We start from the raw sequence: 23,266 nt of genomic DNA on the forward strand, positions 1-23,266 counted from the left end.
AATCTACCACATGTTGCAGTGTTTGGCTTAAGAAATAATATCCAAGGCGTCATATCAAAGGGCAGAAATTCCACAGCCCCCGAAAGAAAGAAAGCCGTCTCTCACAGGTATACATGTTTTTTAAGTCGGTAGCGCCGGCGGTCTATAAAGCTGTAACATCATCGGATCCTTTTTCCCTGTGCAGGAAAGGCCTATGAATCCCGTGGGACGGCGCGTCGGTTGAGAGGCAGCTTTCTCTCTCTCCGTCCGCTCCGCAGATGGTCAGCACACGCACGCTCTGTCAGTTAGCAGACGCGGGGCTGACCCCAGGCCGGCCCCTTCTCCAACCCATCTCTCTCTCTTTCTCTCTCTCTACGCATTACCTCCAATACGGCCCTTACCCTGACCGATCAATACCCGGGCCGTCCCAGAGGGGTATGAGGGGTCTGTGTGTGTACACTGTCTGTCTGTGTGATCCGTCTCATCCTGGGCGTGAATGATTGGGGATGAAAGTGATTTGGTGCATCGTGCAGCTGAGCCTGGCTGTCACAGCCCTGCACATCGCATGTTCTCCAAAAATCCCCAAAACATCTTATGGATCAAGTCATAAGACTTCCCCAATTTCAGTCATCAAAGGTTTCTCAAACCTTTTAATTTCCACCCCATTAGACATTGCTAAGGACCCCATAACTCTGAGAGTGTACACATTTTTACACTTTCTTTTTTTAATAATCCCATTGACTTTGGTTTGTACTTTCTTGCGTTGAGCACCGGAAACAGCGGATCTACAAGCTCACAAAGTCAGCTTGGTCAATGGTGCATTTATATAGCGCCTTTATCCAAGGCGCTTTACAAAGATTGTGCATTACATTCACCCATTCACACACACATTCATACACCGATGGCGGAGGAAACCATGCAAGGGACCAACCTGCTCACCGGGAGCAACTAGGGTTTCAGAGTCTTGCTCAAGGCCTCTTCGACACCAACTCTGGGGGAGCCCGGGATCGAACGGGAACCCTTTAGGAACCCTCTGTGTTCCAATGACGGTTTCCCTACCCCTGAGCCACTGATGCTTGAAGATATATAGGCTTCTTCTGGCACACAACACCAGCGGCACAAACAGGCTGATAAATCAGGCCATGTATGTCAACAGTGCCAACAATAATACTATGTGGAAGATGCTAGTTGGGTTCCTGCCTTATTCTTGTGTGTTTTCTTTTCCCGTGGGGCAGGAAGGAAGGAGGGAGGAGGTCAGCAGTGACAGAGGGAGGACGGGTCACCTGCACTGGGAAATGAGGAGCATTCCTGTGGCGAGGAGATAAAGGGCACGAGCGTCCATCCAGAACCGTCCCTGTCAAGGCCACAGGAGCACCGGCCGCTCTGGCTCTGACAGAGGCCCTGGCACCGCTGGGGATGGAGGGGAGGGGACAGGGGGGCGGGAGGCAGCAGACCTGCCAATAGATAACCACTCTCAAGCACACTTCCGGAAACATCTCGACTCTTGATAGCGGAACGGGATTTTCCCAGGAGGAGAGAAACCCCTCCCGCCCCCTTTCCAACAATGACCTGCTTGTCCTTTTGTTGTGTGTGTGTGGGGTGGGGGGGGGGGGGGGGGGCTCGGCCTAATACGCAGCCCCCTCTCTCTCTCTCTCACCACTGATGTCGCTTTTCAAGTTTGTTTACCTCCACGGCGCTTTATCACAAGCTAGATACAAAGGTTGGCAGCAGAGAGCCTCTCGGCTCAGGGTGGATGGCGCCGTTTGAGTCCCAGACAGTCGTTGCTGCTATAGCATTCAAGCTGAAGCCTCACCTTTGATCATCAAAAATATGGGACCAGAAAGCCTAGAAAGAAATCCTGCCCTGGCTGAAAAACAAAGTCTGCCTAATGCAAAGCAAAATGAACTAAATCCACAGTGGCAAATCATTTGGTCATAAAAGGGGACTGATATCGCGTGTGCAACCGTTGGCTTCATTAATCAACAGATAAACAAAGGAGAGGACGCTTGTGCAACTGACTTTGGTCAATGACGTAATTGTGAGAAAGAAAACCAATAGAACGATCTCTGACAAATGTGCGCCCGTAAATCAATCAAGCAATAAGTGCTGCACCAGAGACAAAGCATCTTCTAGTCCAAACATAAGAGCATTATGATACACTCTCATAACACAAGAGTCCTCTATGTTCACGTACACTTTATTGTTGCGGTCGGGCAGAAACCTCTGATCTCCATATTCTAACTCTTTGCGCGGTGCTAACCGCTCCCAAGTCTGGCTCTGTGTGTGTCCCTATGTCCGTAGTACAAGACTAACGTCATAGACAGTGCGCAGAGACCGACATCACCACAGCTGATGTCACGGAAAGTACGGCCCATACAAGGAGATATGCACGTGTGTGGTGTTTGATATTGATCATATTACAGCGTCACACAAAAGCATCAAAAGTAGCAGATTCACACCGCGTTTCGAGCTTGTGGATCTGCTACTTTTGGGACATATGAGGTTTCCACCCGACAGAGACGATAATGCTGGTAGTAAGATGTCAATTTGGGAGTGTCTAATGTTTGGAGGACGTGGCTGTAGCAGCAGCAGCAGCAGCGCTGCGTAATGAAGACATTTCTGCTTGCCAATAAACTGTCATAATCTGCGCACAGTCCAAGGCCAGAGTGTTAATTTAAAACGAACACTCCAGATTTTTACTGTCTGGCGTCCGTCGGGTCTCCCTGACGTCGTTCCAAGTTAACTTGTTAACCTACAACACTTTAAAATGCTGAGTGCTAAAGAAATCCCCAGTGTTCGTTTATGTCAGAGAGAGTGTACCGAGTCTGTGAGCGACGGGTCCAATTGGTTCCAGTTGTATATACGTTATTAGAGCAGTGTTGCCAGGTCTATGAAAACAAGCCCAAGAGAAGCACCCCTCCTGCAGTGTTCACTGCGGTCATATTTGACCAGCCTGTTTTAACTGCTTTCAAAATAACATAAGAAATACATAAATCATAGTTTTTCTTCAACCAGTGCTCAACGGGTTGAAGAGAATTATGATTTATGTGTTTTATGTTATTTAAAAAAGCAGCTAAAAGCAGTTAAATTTGACCAGGAACTCTGAAGTAAGGAGGGGGTATAACCCTTCCCATCCATTTCCTATGGCGGTCATTTTTGAAGGGTGTAACATAGTTGAATAAAACTTCAGTGAAAGTTATCATGACTATTGTGTTGTTGTTTATGTCAAGGCACCCAGATGAAAAACACAAAAGTGATGATATGATATGATACAGGAAAGTTGGAAATCTGACAAGGTTTGACCGGAACACTGCAGGGTTAATAGGCCACATGAGCACTTTAAACCTATAAACGTCGGCCATTTGAAAATAGACGATCTACAAGCTCACAACGTGTCGCATCACGACGCATGACATTAAAGGGATAGTTCACCCCCCAAAAATGTTATATCGATTACTCATCCCATGGAGACTTTAATTCATGGATATTTTTGTTTTGTTTTTGACGCATACCTAAAGGAACAAAACAGTCTCCTAAACCAATGATTTGGGAAGACTCTTTGTATCTCCATAGGGAACAAAGCAGGCTCTTTGCGTCTCCATAGGGAACCACTGCTGGTCATCAAATTATTGGCTTAGGAATGCGACAAAAACAAAGAAATATCCATGAATCCAAGTCTCCGAGGGTTACAGGCGACTTGACAGAAAAACAATCCCATCAAAGTCGCTGTGAATATAACAAGCTGACACGGCAACGTCGTCTCAGAAAGGTTAAATGGACACTCTGAATTTGACTGGTATAAAAAGCCATTCTCTGGGAGGGGGGAGGGAGCAGGGGTGTCGCACCAAATTCTGGGCCCTGGGTACAAGGACTCACTGCGGGCCCCCCATGAATGTTCTTCATATAGGGGGAGGGGGTTTAACCCATTTATACTGGGAATGCATTATTTTGTGCTTTAAATATTGAAAAATAGCAGATATACAAGCTCACAGCGTGTCACCGAGTGCTGTGCTGCGAGCTTGTAGATCTGTTATTTTTGAAAAGTCTTCAAAATCTTCAAGTCTTTGAATATTTCAAATCCTTCTATGTTTCTATGTCAGTGGTGCTGCGAAATGTTCACTTAAAATACATATATTCAAAGATTTGCACACATTTTCACGACTTTTCAAAAATAGCTGATATACAAGCTCACAGCGCGGCACCGAAGTGCCGCATTGTGAGCTTGTATATCTGCTATTTTTCAATAGCTAAAGTATAAATAATGAAGGCCCCTCCACCTTGGGCCCTAGTAACTCAGTCCCACTTCTCCCCCCTTGCGACGCCCCTGGGTGGGAGTGCTATGACAGCGTCCCCCTGCCGGGGCCCTGACAGCACACTTAAAGAGCACAGAGCAGAGCCCACCACACGACAGCCAAACCACAGCACAGTAATTACACATCAAAGACCCTTCATAGTCAATAGGGTCACAACGTGGGACCTCCAAACGGAGTGACGGCACACAAACCGCAAAATGACAGAATGACACGGAAACTGCAGCCAATAAAGGGTTTTGCTAGTAAATAAAAATGCTCCCTTTCCCTAGCTTCCTTCCCTCCTTCCTTCCGACAGAATACGTCTCGTGTTTGAAGTTGACTCAGTCTGACCACAGAATGTAAAAAAAAAAGTCGAGGCAAAATGAATAATTCAATTCCCGAAATGAGACATTATTGAGCCGTCTTGAAGAGTGTGGCACCGGGCAAACTGTAAGGACATAAAATGATGGTCCATGTTGTGCTCGCTCAACACACGAATAAAAAGACAAGTTAGTCAATTAGAAATCGTTGACAAAACCTGTTACTTTTCAGTATTCAAATTCATAAATAGTCCATCTAGAAGCTCAAGTACACAAGACGTTTTGAGCTTGTAAATCTGCTACTTTTGCTACTTTTGCGTGACACTGTAGGATTTCAAAGAAGGGCATTCATTTAAGAACAAAAACATGAAAAAGTTAGATAAGAGTTTTCTCTGTCCGACAGCAGTGGAATGCTGGACCGCACCACAGGTAAGATTTCTCTTTTTTTTCTTCTCAAAAAGCTGGATGTGTAGTGTTTTGGAAAGCAAAGTGTGCTGAGTTGATAATTAAAACCAGTCATCTGATGCTGCCAGATATGCCTGGCCTGCCGCGCCGCCTCTGCACCGGCAAAACAGGTGCCAATATAAAGTCCAAAGAGCAGTGAACCTCGCCATTTCTGTTTCATATCAGACAGTCAACACAGACAGGGTCTTCAGCCCCCACAAGGCCTGCTGTGTGACCAACTGCCGAGACCTCTCAGTTAAAGCCCCCCAGAAATAGCCGATCTACAAACACGCATATTTTTGGCAAGGGACGATGTTGTGCTAAGCCTTCCCGAGCCATATGGCCGGACCCTATCTCCTGTTTCTGTCGCGTGAGGCAGCTTGATGTACAAGTACACGCCCTGGAGATGACGCTAGTATGTCGCAGGGATTTACCCCAATCCAAACCTTGAGGCTGAGTGCTAAGCAGGGAGGCATTGGGTCCCATTTTTTTAACAATCTTTGGTATGACCCGGCCGAGGGAATCGAACCCCGAACTCCCAGTCTACCGCAAGAACACTGAGCTGGTTGTACGATATCATATAACATTGTTGTCGGGTGGAAACCTTGTATGTCCAAAACTATTCGTTTTGCATATATCATATATCAAAAATGATTTAATCTAGTGAAAACAGACGATCTACAAGCACACAACACCTCCCACCGCGAGGCGTTGTGTGCTTGTAGATCTGCTGTTTTCTCTACCTTTGTGCCACGGCCTTGTATGATGAAGCAGTGCTTTACTTTGCGAAAAAAACGTACAAATTTGAAACTTGGAGTTGCGAGGTTTCTGCCCGACAGTGACGATAAGTTAGGCATAACATAGCTCTCTTTCTCTCACTCTGTTTCTGTCTATCTTTCTCCACACACTCTCCTCGCTTCATGCATGACCTCACCACTGAAATGTCTATACCTCCCGTCCAGATACAAAAGACCCTCTCGGTCGAAGCCTGCTCGCCATGAATCATGTTCGTCTTTGGCAGCAAATAAAAAGAAACCCCGTCAAAAGTGTAACAGAGTATATAGGAACAATAAGTCTTGTTATAAAAACCGTAGCACCATCTCACCATTTCATTTATCTCCCCCTTTTATTCTTTCATCCCCTCCCGATTTTATGGATGCGTTTAGCATGGCGGTGGGATTCCAAGGCTAAACGCTTGTGTCCATAGATATCGGGGCGTGGGGAATCAGGCCAGGCCAGACTATAGTTAAGGATGGTGCAAGCTAGCCAGAGCAGGCGGGTGGGGGGCATATGGGGAGGGGAACAGAAGGTAGGGATGGGGCGATATTATCATTTATCGTGATAAAAAAACACTCACGATAATCGTATCGTGGAGATTTAATTTATCGTGATATCGTCCTCCGTCATGCACTGGGAGCATGCCGAGCTGCATATCCGGTACCACTTAAAGCCTCTATTGGTAAAAGGTACTTAATATATGTACTTCTTGATACAGTCTTTTTTTCACTCTCTATCAAATGTCTTTGCCAAAAAAGTAAGCCATTTACCATGAGTACAAGGAGTTGTGAACAACCCTGAAACAGTGGTAAATCAGCCAACAACCCACGACCTCAAATGGTAAATTGCTTTTCTACCACTTTTACCATATAAATGAAAGAAAACACAGTTGTAACTTGCAAGGATCTTTAGTTACAATCATTAATTGTTTCAGTGGGTGTGGTCCATGAACCAACTCAAGGTTGTTGACTGATGTACCACTGTTTTAAGCCAATCAGAATCCAGTATTTGAACATGTGACCACAAAAAGTGGTAGAATAGCCGATCTACAAGCTCAGTTGTGAGCTTGTAGATCTGCTATTTTTTGGCAAATGTTACGCCCCCAGGACAATGGATTTTGATTATCGCGATAATATCGTAAATTCCGATTTATTTTGTCACAATAATCGTGATGACATTTTCATATCGTCCCGTCCCTAATAGAAGGAGGATGTGGGCTTTACGGAAATGAACAAACATGGGAGAGGTGGGTTGTTACACAACACACACACACACACACACACACACACACACACACACACACACACACACACACACACACACACACACACACACACACACACACACACACACACACACAGCGCTCCAAATACCTCCATAAATGACCCCTCAACCATAATAAGCTCTTATTCTCCCCCCGCCCCACCAAATATAGTTTCAATGCCTTTTAAACAGCGGTCCCTCGATAGCAGCAGCTAGTGTAATAATCTCTCTCTCCTCCTGCCATGTAATACAGCCTGTGTCTGCATTCCAGCGGGCTCTCCCAAGCCGGCTCCAGTATCTGAGCGGAGAGAGGAGCCCACTGGGAAAGTTTGGAAGATAAACAGCGAATGAATGAAGCAACGATTAGCAATCTGTGCTCTGTCCTGTCCATCCTCCCAGCTCTGGAGCGAGGAGAAGAATCACTTAACCACTCTGCAGGCATGTAGTCAGTCGTACCATGGTGTCTAGCAATACGAAGAATAGATGCAAACCAACTGCTGAGACCCCTCAGTTAAATCCCTGGCGTGTTGTGAAATTTGTAGATCAAATATTTTTGGGACATGTTGTACGATGCCATATAAATAAGTAATCTCTCCACTCGCCCCGATGGCGACTAGCAAAAAGCAAATAGATGACAAGCTCACAAACGCTCATAGATGTTTTCAAAATTAATTTTAACGTGCTTAAAGCTGCACTATCGTCGTTGTCGGGTGGAAACCTGGTATCTCCAAGTTTCAAAATGTGTACGTTCTTTCGCAAAGTAAAGCTAGACCGTGAGCCACTGGGGTTGGTCGGTACCATCTGAGGGCAATAATTCTCATAGTGATTTTTGTCAAGGTATACATGTCTAGAGTTAGAAAATATGTGATAGCATTGCACCAGTGGTAGCTGTATAGGTGCTATCATGCAATTTACTTATATAACACTAGGCGAAAATTAGATGGGTCAATATATTAAAACATACTTCTTAACACTTCCAGAAAAATTACAGAAGGTTTTTCCAATTGGTTCTGGTACATCTAGGCATGCTGAAAAACATACTGAAAATCTGGGGGAGTATATGTATATATGGCAAGATGGCGTCCAAGTTGGCTGTTAGGAGCTTAAAATGGCTATATAATACTAATACTAATACTTCTCAACCTATAAAGGTGCTTTTGGTATCTAACCCTAGGTTTTAGGGCTCAAGAAATGTGCCTGAATCAGTGAAATTACCTGCAATTAATTATGTATTGCCAAATCCAAGATGGCGTTCATCACAAGGTTATGTTCCATTGTACTAAATTAGGTAAAAACAACAAATTAGCCTATTTTGATTGAAAATGACCAACATTGTCACATAGAATCAGGTCAATCTTAGTTGCTTCAGGTCAAGGTCTATCTCATTCCTTCTCATCCAAGCAGGCAGCAGATCTGACTGGTTGACATGGGAATGACATGTACAGTATTCACCTCACCATTGACATGTAGTTATTTGTGGTAATCTACAGTGTAGCAAGTATGCTGGAAACATGGTGACTTTCAACAATGTACAGTAATTGTGCAAAACTGATGCAAGGATCAAATACATGTGGTTGCAGCATATGAGGGGCTGACAGGCAACTTCAGATATAGGTCCTGAATGAAAGATGGCCTTTTGTAGCTTATCCGCAGGACTCTTAAAGTGGTTTCTGTCAACTGGGCCAAAGATATTTGAACAGATAGAGCAGTACCTGGACTGCACATCATCTCCATCCTACTGGCTGACAGTGGGTAGACAACTTAATTTTCCATACACTTCACATCTACCATTGGTGACAAGGTGAGCTTCTCTCTCATGGAGCACTTGATGAAGTATTACTTCCTTGCTGGCCATGTAGACTACAGTATGCTAGAGATCTAACCCAGTACCTGCTGAAGATACATGTGCATTGTGCTCCATGCCAGCATAGAGGGTATGCCAGACCTGGTCTGCCAGCACTATGATGGATTCTGCAACATTGTCTCTGATGACGAGTTGGGGAGCAGAAGAGCAGAAGATCAGAAAAGTCTGCTGAGCTTGTGTGTGAATGGATACCTTCCCCAAAATGTGCAGAAACAGGGGAAGTTGAAGGACTAGTGTGTCTTGGTTGTAAAAGATTGGGGTGTATCATCACCCACTGAAAGATCACACCATCATCTCAACAATACCATCAATTGTACCCACTCTGTTGTGAATGCTGTGAATAGTAATGTTCTTTACCCAAATGAGATGTCATCCTGATGAGCAATAACAATTAGCAAAGGCTGGTGAGCAAGTTGTACGGGTACACCTTAAGTGTCAACGATGGATACTGCTGTCATCTCTGGAAAGGGTGTGATACACATGCTCAGGGATGAAACTGTCCTGTTGGTGTATTGGGTGTATCAGGTGGACCTACACAGTACAGTGTAAAGTACAGATGGAGTATTGGGATGGAACAGACCTGTGCAACCTCATATTTGTATGCAAAGGCAAGATGAGAGCATTAAAACATTTGCTGACAGGGAACGTTCCAGGCTACCCTGATGTGCTGGGTGAAGTAGGTGCCACAAGTTAACAACAGTTGCCATGTTGCACCATGTGTTGAGGGCTCATATACAAGTGAAGTTGTGGAAAGTGGCAGACCGCCATGCTCACTGATGTCAACTTTGGATGGGAGATAACATTTTTGCTAATGATGACCTGGTGTGATGTGGTCCATTATAGTGGTCCAGTATCACTTTAGGGCACAGAGAAAGAAGTGTATCAGTGTTGTTGTTGTTGTTGAGCTACTGTAATTTCTCTGGTGAAGATCGTGGCTGATGCGATGTTCAAGATACAGATGAGGAGTGATGTCGATATGGAGGATACTTTTGAGGATGAGGTAGACCAGGGTAAGGGTAATTGTGTGTGTGTCAATCAGGAGGGGAAGGTCCAGGAGGATGTGGGTGGACTTTCTAATCTCCATTATGAGTTGGAATATATGCAGATATTGGCCCGGTCATTTTCTGATTTCTCATAATTGCTGCCTATGGGCCGAAGTCCAGACTGATAACGTGTGAGTGAATCCATGTTATCTGTCTGGCTAATGTCAGGCTAGGTCCCCATATGAATACAAATCAACAACAAAAACATCATAGGAAAAAAAAATCTAGGTTGAACAGATAGAGGTGTTAAATGGATGGATTAAAAGGTGATATTCATGTATGTAATGGTAAACAGAATGTTATCGTATGCATTAGTTACACACCTACACTATATTTAGTTTATTGAATTTCATCAAACATTGCCTTGGATGGTTTTAAATCTTTGGGAAACTTTTGTGTTACATCTTTCTAAAAAATGCAAAGTAACTCTCATGTACTAGTAGTCATTATGTTGTCACTGCTGTAACATTTCTGGAGATGGAAACAACTTTTTAGAAAAATATATAGTCTAAGCTGTATCTCAACCATTTTTGAAAGAGAGAGAATCAATATTAAGAGAGAACCATCAGTTTGAAGTTGAATTCTTCATTCGGATTTTGAAAACTGTGTTTTGGCACATGGTTATAAATGGAGTGATAACACACAGAAAGCTACCACAGATGCAAGGCTATCACATATTTCCTAGTACTAGGGATGTATACCTTCCCAAAAATCACTATGAGAATCATTGCAACCAGAAGGTACAGATGACCCCAAATTTGGGGCCCTTGCTCACAGAGTATTGTCATAATTATATAGTCACTATGTTGTCACTGCCTGTAATAAAGAACAATTCTAGATATGCTCATTTTTACAACTTTACTGAACTATATATAGTCTGAGCTTTATCCAAACCATTTTTCAAAGAGATTGGATCAATAATAAGAGAGAACCATCAGTTTGAAGTACACTGTTCCATTCGGATTTTGAAAACTGTTTTTTAGCATGTTGTTATAAAAGGAGTGATAACACACAGACAGCTACCACCACTGCAATGCTATCACATGTTTCTAAGTACTAGGGATATATACCTTCCCAAAAATCACTATGAGAATTATTGCCCTCAGATGGTACCGATGACCCCATATCTGGGGTCCTGGCCCACGGTCTAAGCCCTGCTTCATCATACAAGGCTGTCGCACAAAAGTAGTGAAAACAGCAGATCTACAAGCACACAACGCCTCGCACCCGCGAGGCGTTGTGTGCTTGTAGATCGGCTGTTTTCACTAGTTTAGTTCATTTTTAAAATTATAAATGCAAAACGAACGGTTTTGGACATACAAGGTTTTCACCCGACAACGACGCTATGTAACTTTCCTCTTCTACCCCTGGATTTGAACCTGGTTTCCTCCTACCACTGAGCCAATAGAGCCGGCCTGCTTGCTCAGGGGGATAAAGTGATCTTGACCATCAGGTCAAAATTCGAGTCAGGTCCTGTGTCTACTAGGTGAGACGTGACCTTTGACAAGATCTAAATGTCTCAATAGAACAGGCAGGGAGACAAAATACAACCACCCAAGTTATGTTGCATTGCCATACTCTACAACAGTGTTTCTCAAACTTTCACATTTCAAGGTCTCCCCTTAACTCTGACAGTGTACAAATGGAACCAAATAAACCCGACAGGGTTCATTTGGTTCCATTTGAACACTGTCAGAGTTACAGACTCGTATGGGTCAACTTAGACCCACATAAAGTAACCTAGAGAGTCCCCGAAATCCACTTTGAGAACCACTGCTCTACAATACAGATTGGACAAGATTACATTGTATTCATTGTGAAAAAAGTTACATTGTGTCGCTTTAACAACACTTTGTTTTTTGTAGGTCCTTCTCTCCCACTGTGGGGAGTGCTTACACCAGCTGTTCCTGTGTAACGCATGCATTCCTCTCTCAGCGCCGTTTTCCACTGACTGAACCCAATGTATATTCTGGACGGACTTTCATTCCTCAAAACCCTTCCAAACAAACAAACTACTCTTTTTTTTGCACGCGTCATGAAACACCCAGCATTTAGATGCACTGTTGCAGTCAGAACACATCTGACAGAAATCATTTGAAAATTGCCCAACAATAAGAAAATGAAAATGGGTCCTATTATCCTAAGCTAGGCTGTTACAGTACTACTAAAATGCACTCATCATACCACACCGGCGAAATACTGAGTGTCTGTCAATTGAAAGCCAGAGTTTAAAACTAAAGAATCATTTTGGGGGTCAAATTTGAAGCTCGGTCTTAAATGAAGGCTCAGGATTTTGCTGTGTGGCATTATTCTGGCTCCTCTGTGCGTGCAAGTGTGTGTGTGTGTGTGTGTGTGTGTGTGTGTGTGTGTGTGTGTGTGTGTGTGTGTGTGTGTGTGTGCGCGCGCGCGTCTGTGCGTGTGTCTACACAAGTGTACTTCAAAATGCACAACTCCTATTGCAATTCTGGAGCCCGCTCTTCAGAATTAACAGAGGCGCACGCCATAAAAAAGTCAAACCGAATCACTTCTTCTCCGCCAAAGAAGGAAAGAAAGTCTGTCATGAGTCATGAGTTTCTCTCCATGGCTCACAAATAATGGTGACCCGCCACACACAGCAGCGCCAAAGTGGAAGATAGACCTAAATCCTCACTACTTTTCCCCCCAATCGTCTCCAATGAGACCGGAATGGAATTAGTTGACCGCTGCAGGTTTTCGGATAAACACCATAGTCAGTCCTATAAACTCTCGACTAAAAAGAACCCCAAGTAAATCCGTGCTGGTAGTATCAAAGCAAAAAAAGAAGCTCATGGACTCGGCTTGAAACCCCCTTGAATAAGCGCAGCAGTGTCTTTATGTTCGACGCTGCCAGCCCCCAGCCTTCTTTTCCCCATTCGGCTTTCCTTTCATTTTGCTCCACTTTTCCTGCATGGGCCCCCCTTCTTTCCTCTCCTTTCCATGGGCCTTGCATATTTAACGCTCCTATAGGGCTCCCTCTGCACCAAATCCCCTTCATTCAGACGGACACGCCGTCCAAGAGGGACTTGTTTTAAATCAACTTGTCAGAATGAGATGAGCTATTATAGTCCCGCACCCCGCTCTTCAAGAGGGAACTTCATCAACCAGAATGCATAGTGAATGTTGTCGACAACTGTTATAAAGGCTATAAATTAATCTTAAGACCTGAGGACGATCCTACAAATGCCTTCTAAATTTCAAGATTTTTCAAAAATGTTCAGAAATGGCAGATGTACAAGCTCGCAGCGTGGCACAATGTGACACGCTGTGAGCTTGTAGATCTGCTGTTTTTGAATAGCCAACGGCAACGCCAAAATCTGAATGACACATATGCTTTCCCAGTTTTAATGGGTTCAAATTGACAAAATCCCCAGAGCTATAACCCAATTAAAAAATGTAATAAGCAACCAGTTAACATGGATTAACCATGCATGCCATCCCATCTATAATGAATAGTAAACCAAACCACCACAAGGGTTTAACTTATTAGGCAATAATGTTTGTGCAACTGCCTCAGTTGCTTTGACACGGTGAAGACATTATGCTCCCTTGCAACGGGAGTTGAGTTGTTGTGGGGGATCTTATAGTAGGAGGATACAGTAGCCATTATAGACCATTAGTCCTTCAACTCATCACATTAGCATTCTTTTGATGATGTAAATGACCAGGGTGATGGTAATTGACCTGCCTCTTAAGATGTTAAATGGTTTTGCTAAGAGTTTTTGTTCTTCGGCCATTGTTGTTTCCTTCTAGTGGGTCTTAAGCCTTTTTTATAGAGCAGTGTGTGACAACAGAAGGCAAATCCTCCAACAGTTTCCTTTGTGACATACAAAATAAATAAATAATTGGTTTGTTTATTGTGGTTGGACCATTACTATTGTTTGTTAGCCGTTTCTGCATAATTAGGACACACATTTTAGAGTGGTCTAAGCAGCTGGTTGGTCTAAACTTTAAACAGCATATTATAGCCCTGAACAAATAATGTCAAAACGTAGCCTTTGCTCATATTCATAAACTACGGTCGAGTTCCAGGACTTATAATATAGACAGACTCATTGATTCTAATCTGCTAAACGAAACCATGCAATTGAACGCCTTAGTTTAATAGAATGGCGTGTGGTAGCATATCAGATCGCGAGTGATTGATAATAAATAAATAATAAAATGCGCATGCGACGGTCATATTTAGATAATGATATAATCTAGGGAAATTAGTCTAAACGAAAACAACATGGCATCTGATATAGGCCTAATTCATTGTCATTGTTTTAATAGGCTTAATTTAACAAAATACACAGTGACATTAAGTAACTAAGTACATTTACTCAAGTACTGTATTTAAGTAAACTTTTGAGTTATGTGTACTTTACTTGAGTATTTCCAATTTCCAATACTTTTATTTCTACTCCACTACATCTCGGTTCCAAATATTGTAGGCCTAATAGCCTAGGCCTATACTTTTACGCGACTACCTTAAAAAAAGTTAGTCTATTAGTTACTTTGCAGATAGATTAACCACTTGTCTTTGGCCCTATATTTTATTAAGCTCCCAATGCTTGTGAGCTTGTAGATCTGCTATTTTCAAACATTTTGTACTATGTGTAGGCCTACCTTTGGTGCTTTGAGTACAGTATGCCACTTTCGTACTTGTAGGCCTACTCAAGTAGGCCTACATTTTGAATTCCGGACTTTTAATTGTAACAGATTATTTCTATATTGCAGTATTGATACTACTAGTAAAAATGTGAATACTTTGTTTCTGCACCACTGCAGAAACATAGCCTAACGTCGCTCGCTGTTATTTATGTGAAGTCAGCCCGTTATAAGTTGCAGTGTTGCACTGTGTCCAATAGAGATCACTACACGTCGCTGAAAGCCAGTCTGTGCCATGGCTGTCTCTCCCCATACAGCGGGCTGTGAATGATTCAGCCCCGGGCACAACACACACGCCATGGACAAACCCAGAGCAAATAAACCCATAACACACCCAATAACAACGTAATGCGCTGGGTTCTAGGCCTAAAGCTTAAAGCATTAGCCCTATAAATAATATAAGTGAGAGTGTCATTTTCAGCAGCAAAGCAAAGCAACGGACTCAGCTATTAGACTCCAAAGAAAGAAGTTGGTAACATTGCAGTGAATTAAAAAGGCGTTATAATTGGGGACTGCGGGAGAGAAATAATTCAATATTGGGTCTAATAGGCCTATAAGCATGGCCTATTAGAAGGAAGAAAAAGAGTAGAAGAAAAAAAGCGCCATAACCTACATCAAAGGATGGTATTTAACAGTCCAGTTTTATTTAATTGCTGATAATGTGTCAACTTTACACACTAATAAGCAGAAACATCGAAATTTGGGCCCGGCTTTTTAATGAAGTCCGCATGTGCAAATTGACGGGGTTCGGGTTCACAATAATGTATCATGACTAACTATATAACAACACATTAAAGGCTATTAGCCAAAAGTTAATTAATTGATGTGTGGCTTTTACGGAGTGATACTTTGTATTTATTTATTCTTCCCTTTTTTAAAAAAATAAATAAATTAGGAATTATCCAACGAATTAAACTGAATGGGAAAATAAATAAATAAATACTGTAACACTTAGTGGAGTGCAATCAATGCAAACAAATCCATTGGGGTCCAAAAAAATTACAGCCTTTTCCCCCCTATACAATTTAAGGGCTTTTGACACTGACACATATAGCAGCCAAAAATGTAACTCTGAGAGTGAACACAAATGTATTTTGTACACACACTCTCAGAGTTAAAACGAACAACTAATATATGTTATTTTAATATGTATATTTTCTTACCTGTACCACTCCAGTCCGTTGTCGTAGTTGCGGTCGAAGAAGTGCGGCTCCGCGCCCACGGCCCTGATGTCGGGGTGAACCCGGAGGAACTCGAGCAGCGCCCGCGTGCCTCCCTTCTTCACTCCGATGATGATGGCCTGGGGCAGCTTCTTGCTGCCGGAGCCGTTGGAGAAGCTCGACATGGCGCTGGCCTCCGGGGGTCCCCGCATCCCCCTGACCTGAAGCCCTCCCTCGTCCCCCCACGAGTCTCCGTCGGCGGCCCCTCCTCGCTCCCCCGTCTCCAACACGTCGTTGTCCAGCAAGTCTCTGGAGCCGGCCGCGGTGCGCACCACCGGAGCCTCGTCGTAGTCTCCTTCTATATCCACCCATGATGTCTGCGGCTTGTTGTTGTTGTTATTACTGCTGACGCCCGGCGGCATCAGCCTGGACATCAGGTCCACCCCGGCTCCGACGGAGCGGCTGTTCTCGGTCCTCTTGCCCAGCTGCCTCGCAGCGGAGCCCGCGGAGGTCTCCTTGTTGCCCCGGTAGGAAGAGGAGTCCACGGTCCCCGCCGCCGCCACCAGGCTGGCCGCCGGCACCGTGGAGCAGTAGCCCACGCAGGAGTACAGCATGTAGACCCACAGCAGGAACATGACGCCGAGCACCAGGAGTTTCCTCTTCGCGGAGGACGCGGAGGAGCCGCCGCCGGCGGAGCAGCAGCAGCAGCAGGCAGCGTGCAGGTTGTGGCAAAGCAGGCTATATTCCATAAGCCTGACTCTGATGGGGGTCGCGCTGCACCGTGTCCCAGCGACGCATATTTAACAATGCACCCCCCTGGCTGCACCCCACAAAACACTAAAACTAAACAAAAAACGCACACTTAATTGTTTCTTTTTCACCCTTCTTTAAATGCTTCGGTGGCACCTCAGCGGATGCCAAATTACGCACATTACGCGCCCCTCCAAAATGTAAAAGAATAAAATGAAAGAAAAAAGCAAAGCAAAAATGAAACCCCTATTATAGAATGTGGTCGTTTGGTAAAATCCACGGATGAGAGGCGGTTGGACGGGGCTTTTCAACCATAGCTGTAGCAGAGAGACATCGCAGGGAGGATAGACTGACTGTAATATTATAACAGGCTGTCAGGCTCCCAGAACAGAAGCGTTCCGCTCGCTGCTTCTCTCTCTCTCTCTCTCTCCAAAGCGCATCTCAGCCTCTCCACAGACCGCACCGAGATCTTATACGGAGGAGGCGGGGCGTGCGCGCGCGCCTTGACCGACAGGGGGCCGCGGCCAATGGCCGTGCGGGACGGATACATAAGGGGTCTCTTTGTTTATAGAGACGGACCTATGGGAGCAGAGAGTGGGAGGTGCCGACCGTGGGAGCCTCCGCTGTGGAGATTAGACGCGCTCTCTGGGCTCTGTGGGCGCACTGGTGAAATCCTCAGTGTGCATTTGAACTCTGCAGGGTGGACTGAAAAATGCGAACCAGAATGGACCCGGTATTTGGTTGCATTTGTTGAAGGAAAACTCCGCATTTCCCCCCCCAGTGTAGGGCAGGCCTATATAGGACGACACACTCCAATGAGCTGGAAGATTGTTTAAAAGTTTTTTTTGGGGGGGGAAGTTATTTGTTGTTGTGACTTTGGAGGTCAATCAATAAGTTGTCTTATAATAACCTGGTTGGTTATGGATCTTTTTTTCCCTCCAAAATGTGTGTAGAGACTTTCATACATCTCTGTTGTTGTTTTATTTTTTGTTGTAAATTAACGCCCTGCCTACTTGATCATAGTTTACACAACAGCCTTCACACACAAGCACCAAAAGTAGTAGATTCACAAGCTTGGAGCACGGAGAAAAGCGATGCGTTTTGAGCTTGCAGATCTGCTACTTTTGCTGTTTCTTTCTTTTTCCTTCAAAAAAGAAAGAAAAAAAAGAAAGAAAAAAAAAGAAATGAAAGAAAGAAAAGAAAAGAAAAGTTTTGGTTTGAGCCATAAGAGGTTTCCACCTGACAGAGAAGACATATAGCCTACAGTAGACCTGTTTTTACGGACAGTATTGATAAAGGCGAGTATAGCCTACAACAGTGGTTCCGTTTTCCCTTGACTCTGACAGTGTACAAATGGAACCAAATGGACCCGTTAGGGTTCATTTGGTTCCACGTGTACACTGTCAGAGTTACAGGCTTGTATGGGTCAATTTAGACCCCCCTAAAAGAACCCACAGATTCCCTGGAATCCACTTTGAGAACCACTGGTCTACAACATGAAACCAAGCCAGAATACACATTATGCGGATCAACGGACAACGTAATGAAATCTATCACGACTCTAATAGAGAGATGGAAAAAACGACGCGCAGAAATCGATGAAAAGGTCAAGTTTGATTTGCACAGCCTCGCAAGGCCTTGATATTGGCTGACCTCGGTGGGAGGAAAGGTCACTCATATTGTCAGGGAACATTATTAATATATAAAGAGGAAAAATCGAACATAAAAGTGGCAACGTTCATAAATATGTAATTACAGAAATTATTGGGATCAATGTTGATCTATTAGCTATTATGCAAAAATGTGGGTCGCATAAAAATGGCGACGCATAAGCATACACCGCAATAGTATTATTAATTAGTTAATTACCATTAATAATATTAATAAAATAATAATACATATGGACCATTATTTATTTCTATCTTAGATTTGTATAAAATACATACAAAAAGTTGCAGTGTCCCATAAAGGCCTATAATGTCTTTATATGAAGAGTGCTTAAAAAAAGAAGCCAAAGGCAAATCAAGCGCTTTTTCACAAGCCCTTCTTCACGCACGTTGGGCCCAAACTCAACATTAACACGTTTTGCTAACGAAAAGGTGCAGAATCGTTACTGTTGAATTATGTCATTGCGACAAGGCAGCTATTCATTCAACAGGTCAAATTATGTTCTCTGCCTGATCTCACTTCATTGAAATAAATATATACACACACAGTTGGCGCGCGCGCGCGTGTGTGTGTGTGTGTGTGTGTGTGTGTGTGTGTGTGTGTGTGTGTGTGTGTGTGTGAGAGAGAGAGAGAGAGAGAATTGGGGATATTTACTTTACCAGACAGAAGACTTTAGTTTTAGATATTTGAGACTTCAGTGAAATTGAAGAAGTCTATAAATTCATGGCCAGGCCGTCATGCATCTTCTATGACATCTGCAATGTACAGATTATATAGGCTATGTAGGCCTAGACGTTTGCCCGGGACCCAAACTAGTGAAAACAGCAGATCTACAAGCTCACAACCTGTCGCTTCATGCGCCGCGTTGTGAGCTTGTAGATCTACTATTTTCACTATACTTCTTAATAAACATTGTTTTCTAATTTATGGAATTTATTCGATTTTTCTTTTACAAAAACCATTGCATTTTTTTTTATTCATGACATTCTTAGTTGTTTGGGGGAATGTTTTTTTTTTAAATATATATTATGAAATAATAATTCAAAACTAAATACAGGAAACGAAAAATTAAGGGACTCATAAATAAATGTGAATGGGTCCCGACCCAGTGCTTGGCAACCAGTGCGCTATACAGTGTGCTTAATCTTATTTCTCGAAGGAAGAAACGAGATAAGTCAAAACAGAGGTAATTTAAAACTCCTATCCTGGACCTCAAGTGAATGGATGATAGACCAATTATTTATTTCTTTTTTTTACAAACGACCAAATGGTATAAGGCAAGCTAATACAGAGCATGGCATGCTGTGCACTCCTAAAAAGCTAGCTTAAACTCTCTTCAAAAGTTTAGTTTATTTTTTCGTGAAAAGTTAAAAAAAGAAGAAAAAAAGAAAGAAAAAGTAATTTGTCATAATTGTCCGCATAATTAGTCAATCGAGCAAACGATGAAACGAAATGTGTGTAAAGATAGGCCTATGCGATGACCATGTGCGCGGCGCACATGATTAAACATGCGTAAATACAGAGCCTAAATAAATAGGCTAATTACATAAATAAATGGCAGCAAGTTTTTATAGTGACCATTCATCAGTCCATTTCTAAACACTAATAAAATAAAGTTGGATCACGGACTAATGTTAAGAATACATTACTCACCTTTATAGGCTATAATAGAAATGAATCGAGAAAAGGGGCCCTGTCAAAGAAAATAAACAAATAATTAAATAAATACATATGTAATTTGATGGAAGCTGTCTTCTCAATCAGGTTACAATATCATAATAATAATGGAATTCAAAACGTTTCTGAAAGTGGGTCTATTCCGCTTTGTTAGAAGTTGGTTGAGCCCAAAGGTCAAGCATGTCCGTATTTCACGGCAGTGTAAATCCATTATCCAACAACACGGCTTGAGTTCTGCAGGCAAACCTAACCTTTTTACACTGGGGGAAGAAGCAGCCCACTCACGTTTTTACTTATAAAAGTATCAAATATCAATACTACAAAAGAAGAAAACTTTTTTTTTTAATACTACTCCGTTTCAGGTAAAAGTCTGGTAAAATGTCACTTCCTTAAAAGTAATAAAAAGTATCGTCATACAAATATATAGCCTACTTAGCCTATAAGTACCAAAAGTAAGTTACTCAACATTACACAGAATGTCCTGAATGTATAAAAAAGATTTGAAATGAGCAGACTTGAGCTTAGATCTTCCATTTTCAAATAGCCAAATATAGGGCTGAAGTGAAGTATGTTTTGTAGGCCTAATAATATTTAAAATCTACAAAGTAACTAGTATCTTAAAGTTTTCAAATAATTGTAGTGGAGTAAAAGTGCAATATTTTCCTCTGAGATCTATAGTGGAGTAGAAGTAAAAGTAGCCTAGGCTAGGCCTATTGAAAATACTCCAGTAAAGTACAACAATAAATATATCAAAATTGTGCAGCACTTACATGTACTTATTTACTTTAAGTGTATAGGTATTAAAGCAAATCAAGTTTTTAACTAAAAAAGAAATACCATTTTACCATATAAAGTTTACTTTCCTATAGTGTCTCATATATGTGACACCAGACCACAGATGTCGGGTCGCAGTGGACATATAGGAGCCAGCGTGTCCCGCATATGGTTCACTGCTTGGGGACAGGGACGTGCTGGGCCCCTGATTCAGCCCGGGAAAAAGAGTTGGAGGCCCTCATTGCGCGCTATAGAGAGAGATCTCTCTCTATAGCGCTGCTGCTACTCAAAGATTTGTGACAAGTGACAAGCCAGTGGGCCAATTACATGAGTTATATTTCGTCGTTGTTGGGTGGAAACCTTGAATGTCCAAAACCGTTTGTTTTGTATTTATCATTTTAAAAATGATTTAAACTAGTGAAAACAGCTTGTAGATCTGCTGTTTTCACTACTTTTGTGTAATTTCTACTTTTGTGCAAACAGTTAAAAAATGTCCTAATGGCCGGCCTGGACAGGCCGGGAATGAAGCGGTCGTTCGGGAGTTGTCCCGCTTTTCCCAATGGCCAGCACGTCCCTGCTTGGGGACTTTGTCCTTTCCCTGTGTTTACAGATATGCTACAGTTCACGTTTTATACTTGTTGACTCTGGCAGAGAAAACCTAATTCTCTGTGAAAATAAGTGATTTAATAACTGATGTCATTGTGAGCAATGGAAAGAGAGGAACAACCCATATGTCTTCTCGCAAGGGGCCAAAATAATTGGAATATTATTTAGGCTAAAACTTGTGAAATATTGTTTGTTGGTGAAGAATGTGCGATGTCCTGCTGTATGAATCATTTCCACTTCGTGGGCGTAAAAGCAATTTGTTATAATGCTTTACAATCTAAAATGTGCTGTTGTGATTAAACTCTGCAACATTAGCAGTTGGGAAAACTCAATAAATCATGATTATGTATTAGGTCTATCTGAGAAAAAGTTAAGTTTCCTTAAAATAACATTTAGAAAATGTTCAATCTATTTCAAAAGTCTCCCACTCGAACTCACACAAAGTAAGATAAAAATGCTATTAAGAAGTAAAATATGATTTCCTTAACAAACAGATGACATATGGCAGTGTAATTCAAGTACGGCTCAGAGCTTCCAAAAAGTCATCCGACTGTGAAATCCTTTTTGCTCACGATGAAAAGTGATCGTTTTCCAAAGGCAGAAAGTAATTTACCTTTTTTAGCGGGGCGAGCAGGTGAGGACAGCAGACATCTTGGACGATGAGAGAGAAAAGGCAGAGGGAAACACACACCATGACCTCTGATGGAAAACTCTTGCCTCAGTTATAGCCTATAAACCCCTCCGTACGGCAACAAAACCTCAAAATCGACAAAGTTCTCACACAAAAATAGCATTGCGTTGGCTATTTTATCGCAAAAATCTAAAATGACACAGATTCTTTCCCTGTTTTAATAGGTTAAGCTTACAGCGTTGATCGGCTATTTTCGAACACAATAAATCAAACCCTGACCCCTCTATACAGCGCAATAGTGTGGCCTGCATGCCGAAATGAACTCTTCTGTTCTGGTGGGTAAGTGACAGCTCCAACGCAACCGCAAGCAGCCTATATAACCCAGCGAGAGATATTCTGCTATATGAATTTCAGGGTTTAAAGACGTGCTCTGGCTACTTATTGTGCCACTAGATACGAGCGGATGCCCACAGGCCCCGTCACCCATCATCTATAGCGAGACTGGCACCCACTGACATTCAATCTCCGTGCAGGTTTTCGCCGGCACCCGCATACCCCCACCCCACCCTCCTCCACCTAACCGGACTGTAACAGCTGGCTGGACCCCTCCCCGGCTCCCACCCTCTCCGATATGAAATTGTGTATCCGGTCGGACACTTTACGAGGATATAGCCATTTCAACCCCCCCCCTCCCAAAACCAACCCCAACCTTCATGGCTAAATCCCCGTCGTCCCTCTTTTATGGGATTGAGAGCAGTTGAGATGTGTGTGGGGGTAAAAAGAAAAAAAACGGGGTCTCGTTCTGTGGGGACGTGGTGGTGATGGAGACGTAACCAAATACCAAAACTATGGGGTATACGGGGCGGAAGTGTGGGGGGGAGGGGGGCATGTGGCTGAGTGACAGGTGCAGAGGTGGTTTTGCTAAATAGAAACGTCCTGGGATCAGATGGATGATGGTCATCCACTCCTAATGCCATGCGTGTCCACTAAGGCTATAATTGCAACTTAAATCCATACACTAAGTCTGCGCTGAGTCAGCCGGTCGGCCCCATCTAGCGCGGTGTGATAGTGGTGGTGTGTGTGTGTGATTAGATACTGTATCAGGCTGGCTGTATCTGCCTCCAGCATACACGATCAATACATAATCACACAAGCCTTCCTAAGGTGGGTTTCAATAGAGTATGAAAAACACAACAACAACAAAAGCGCAGCCAAGATGATCGGAGGTATCCACCTACATACCCGATATGTCTGGGGAAAAGTAAATTCAATTTAAGACCGGAGGCCGATTCTACGAACGCCTCCTAAATCAGTAGTTCTCACACTTTCCAAGATTTTTCAAAAATGTTC

General features: G+C 43.0%; 1 protein-coding gene across 3 annotated transcripts in view; it reads right to left on the minus strand.

Annotated features, from left to right (window-relative positions):
• Positions 1-16,977, minus strand: part of hs3st3b1b (heparan sulfate (glucosamine) 3-O-sulfotransferase 3B1b) — a 141,750-nt gene extending 124,773 nt beyond the window's left edge. For all 3 annotated transcript variants that reach the window (XR_013962980.1, XR_013962981.1, XM_080747662.1), the window contains exon 1: positions 15,814-16,977. Coding sequence is in view for 1 of the 3 variants with exons in the window: in XM_080747662.1 (XP_080603788.1) it covers positions 15,814-16,559 (746 nt within the window). In the remaining 2 variants the exon portion in view is untranslated. The remainder of the gene's footprint in view (positions 1-15,813) is intronic.
• Positions 16,978-23,266: the final 6,289 nt, after the last annotated feature.

The sequence above is a fragment of the Nannobrachium achirus genome (genome assembly GCF_963921795.1).
Source record: "Nannobrachium achirus genome assembly, chromosome: 18".
Lineage (NCBI taxonomy): Eukaryota > Metazoa > Chordata > Actinopteri > Myctophiformes > Myctophidae > Nannobrachium > Nannobrachium achirus.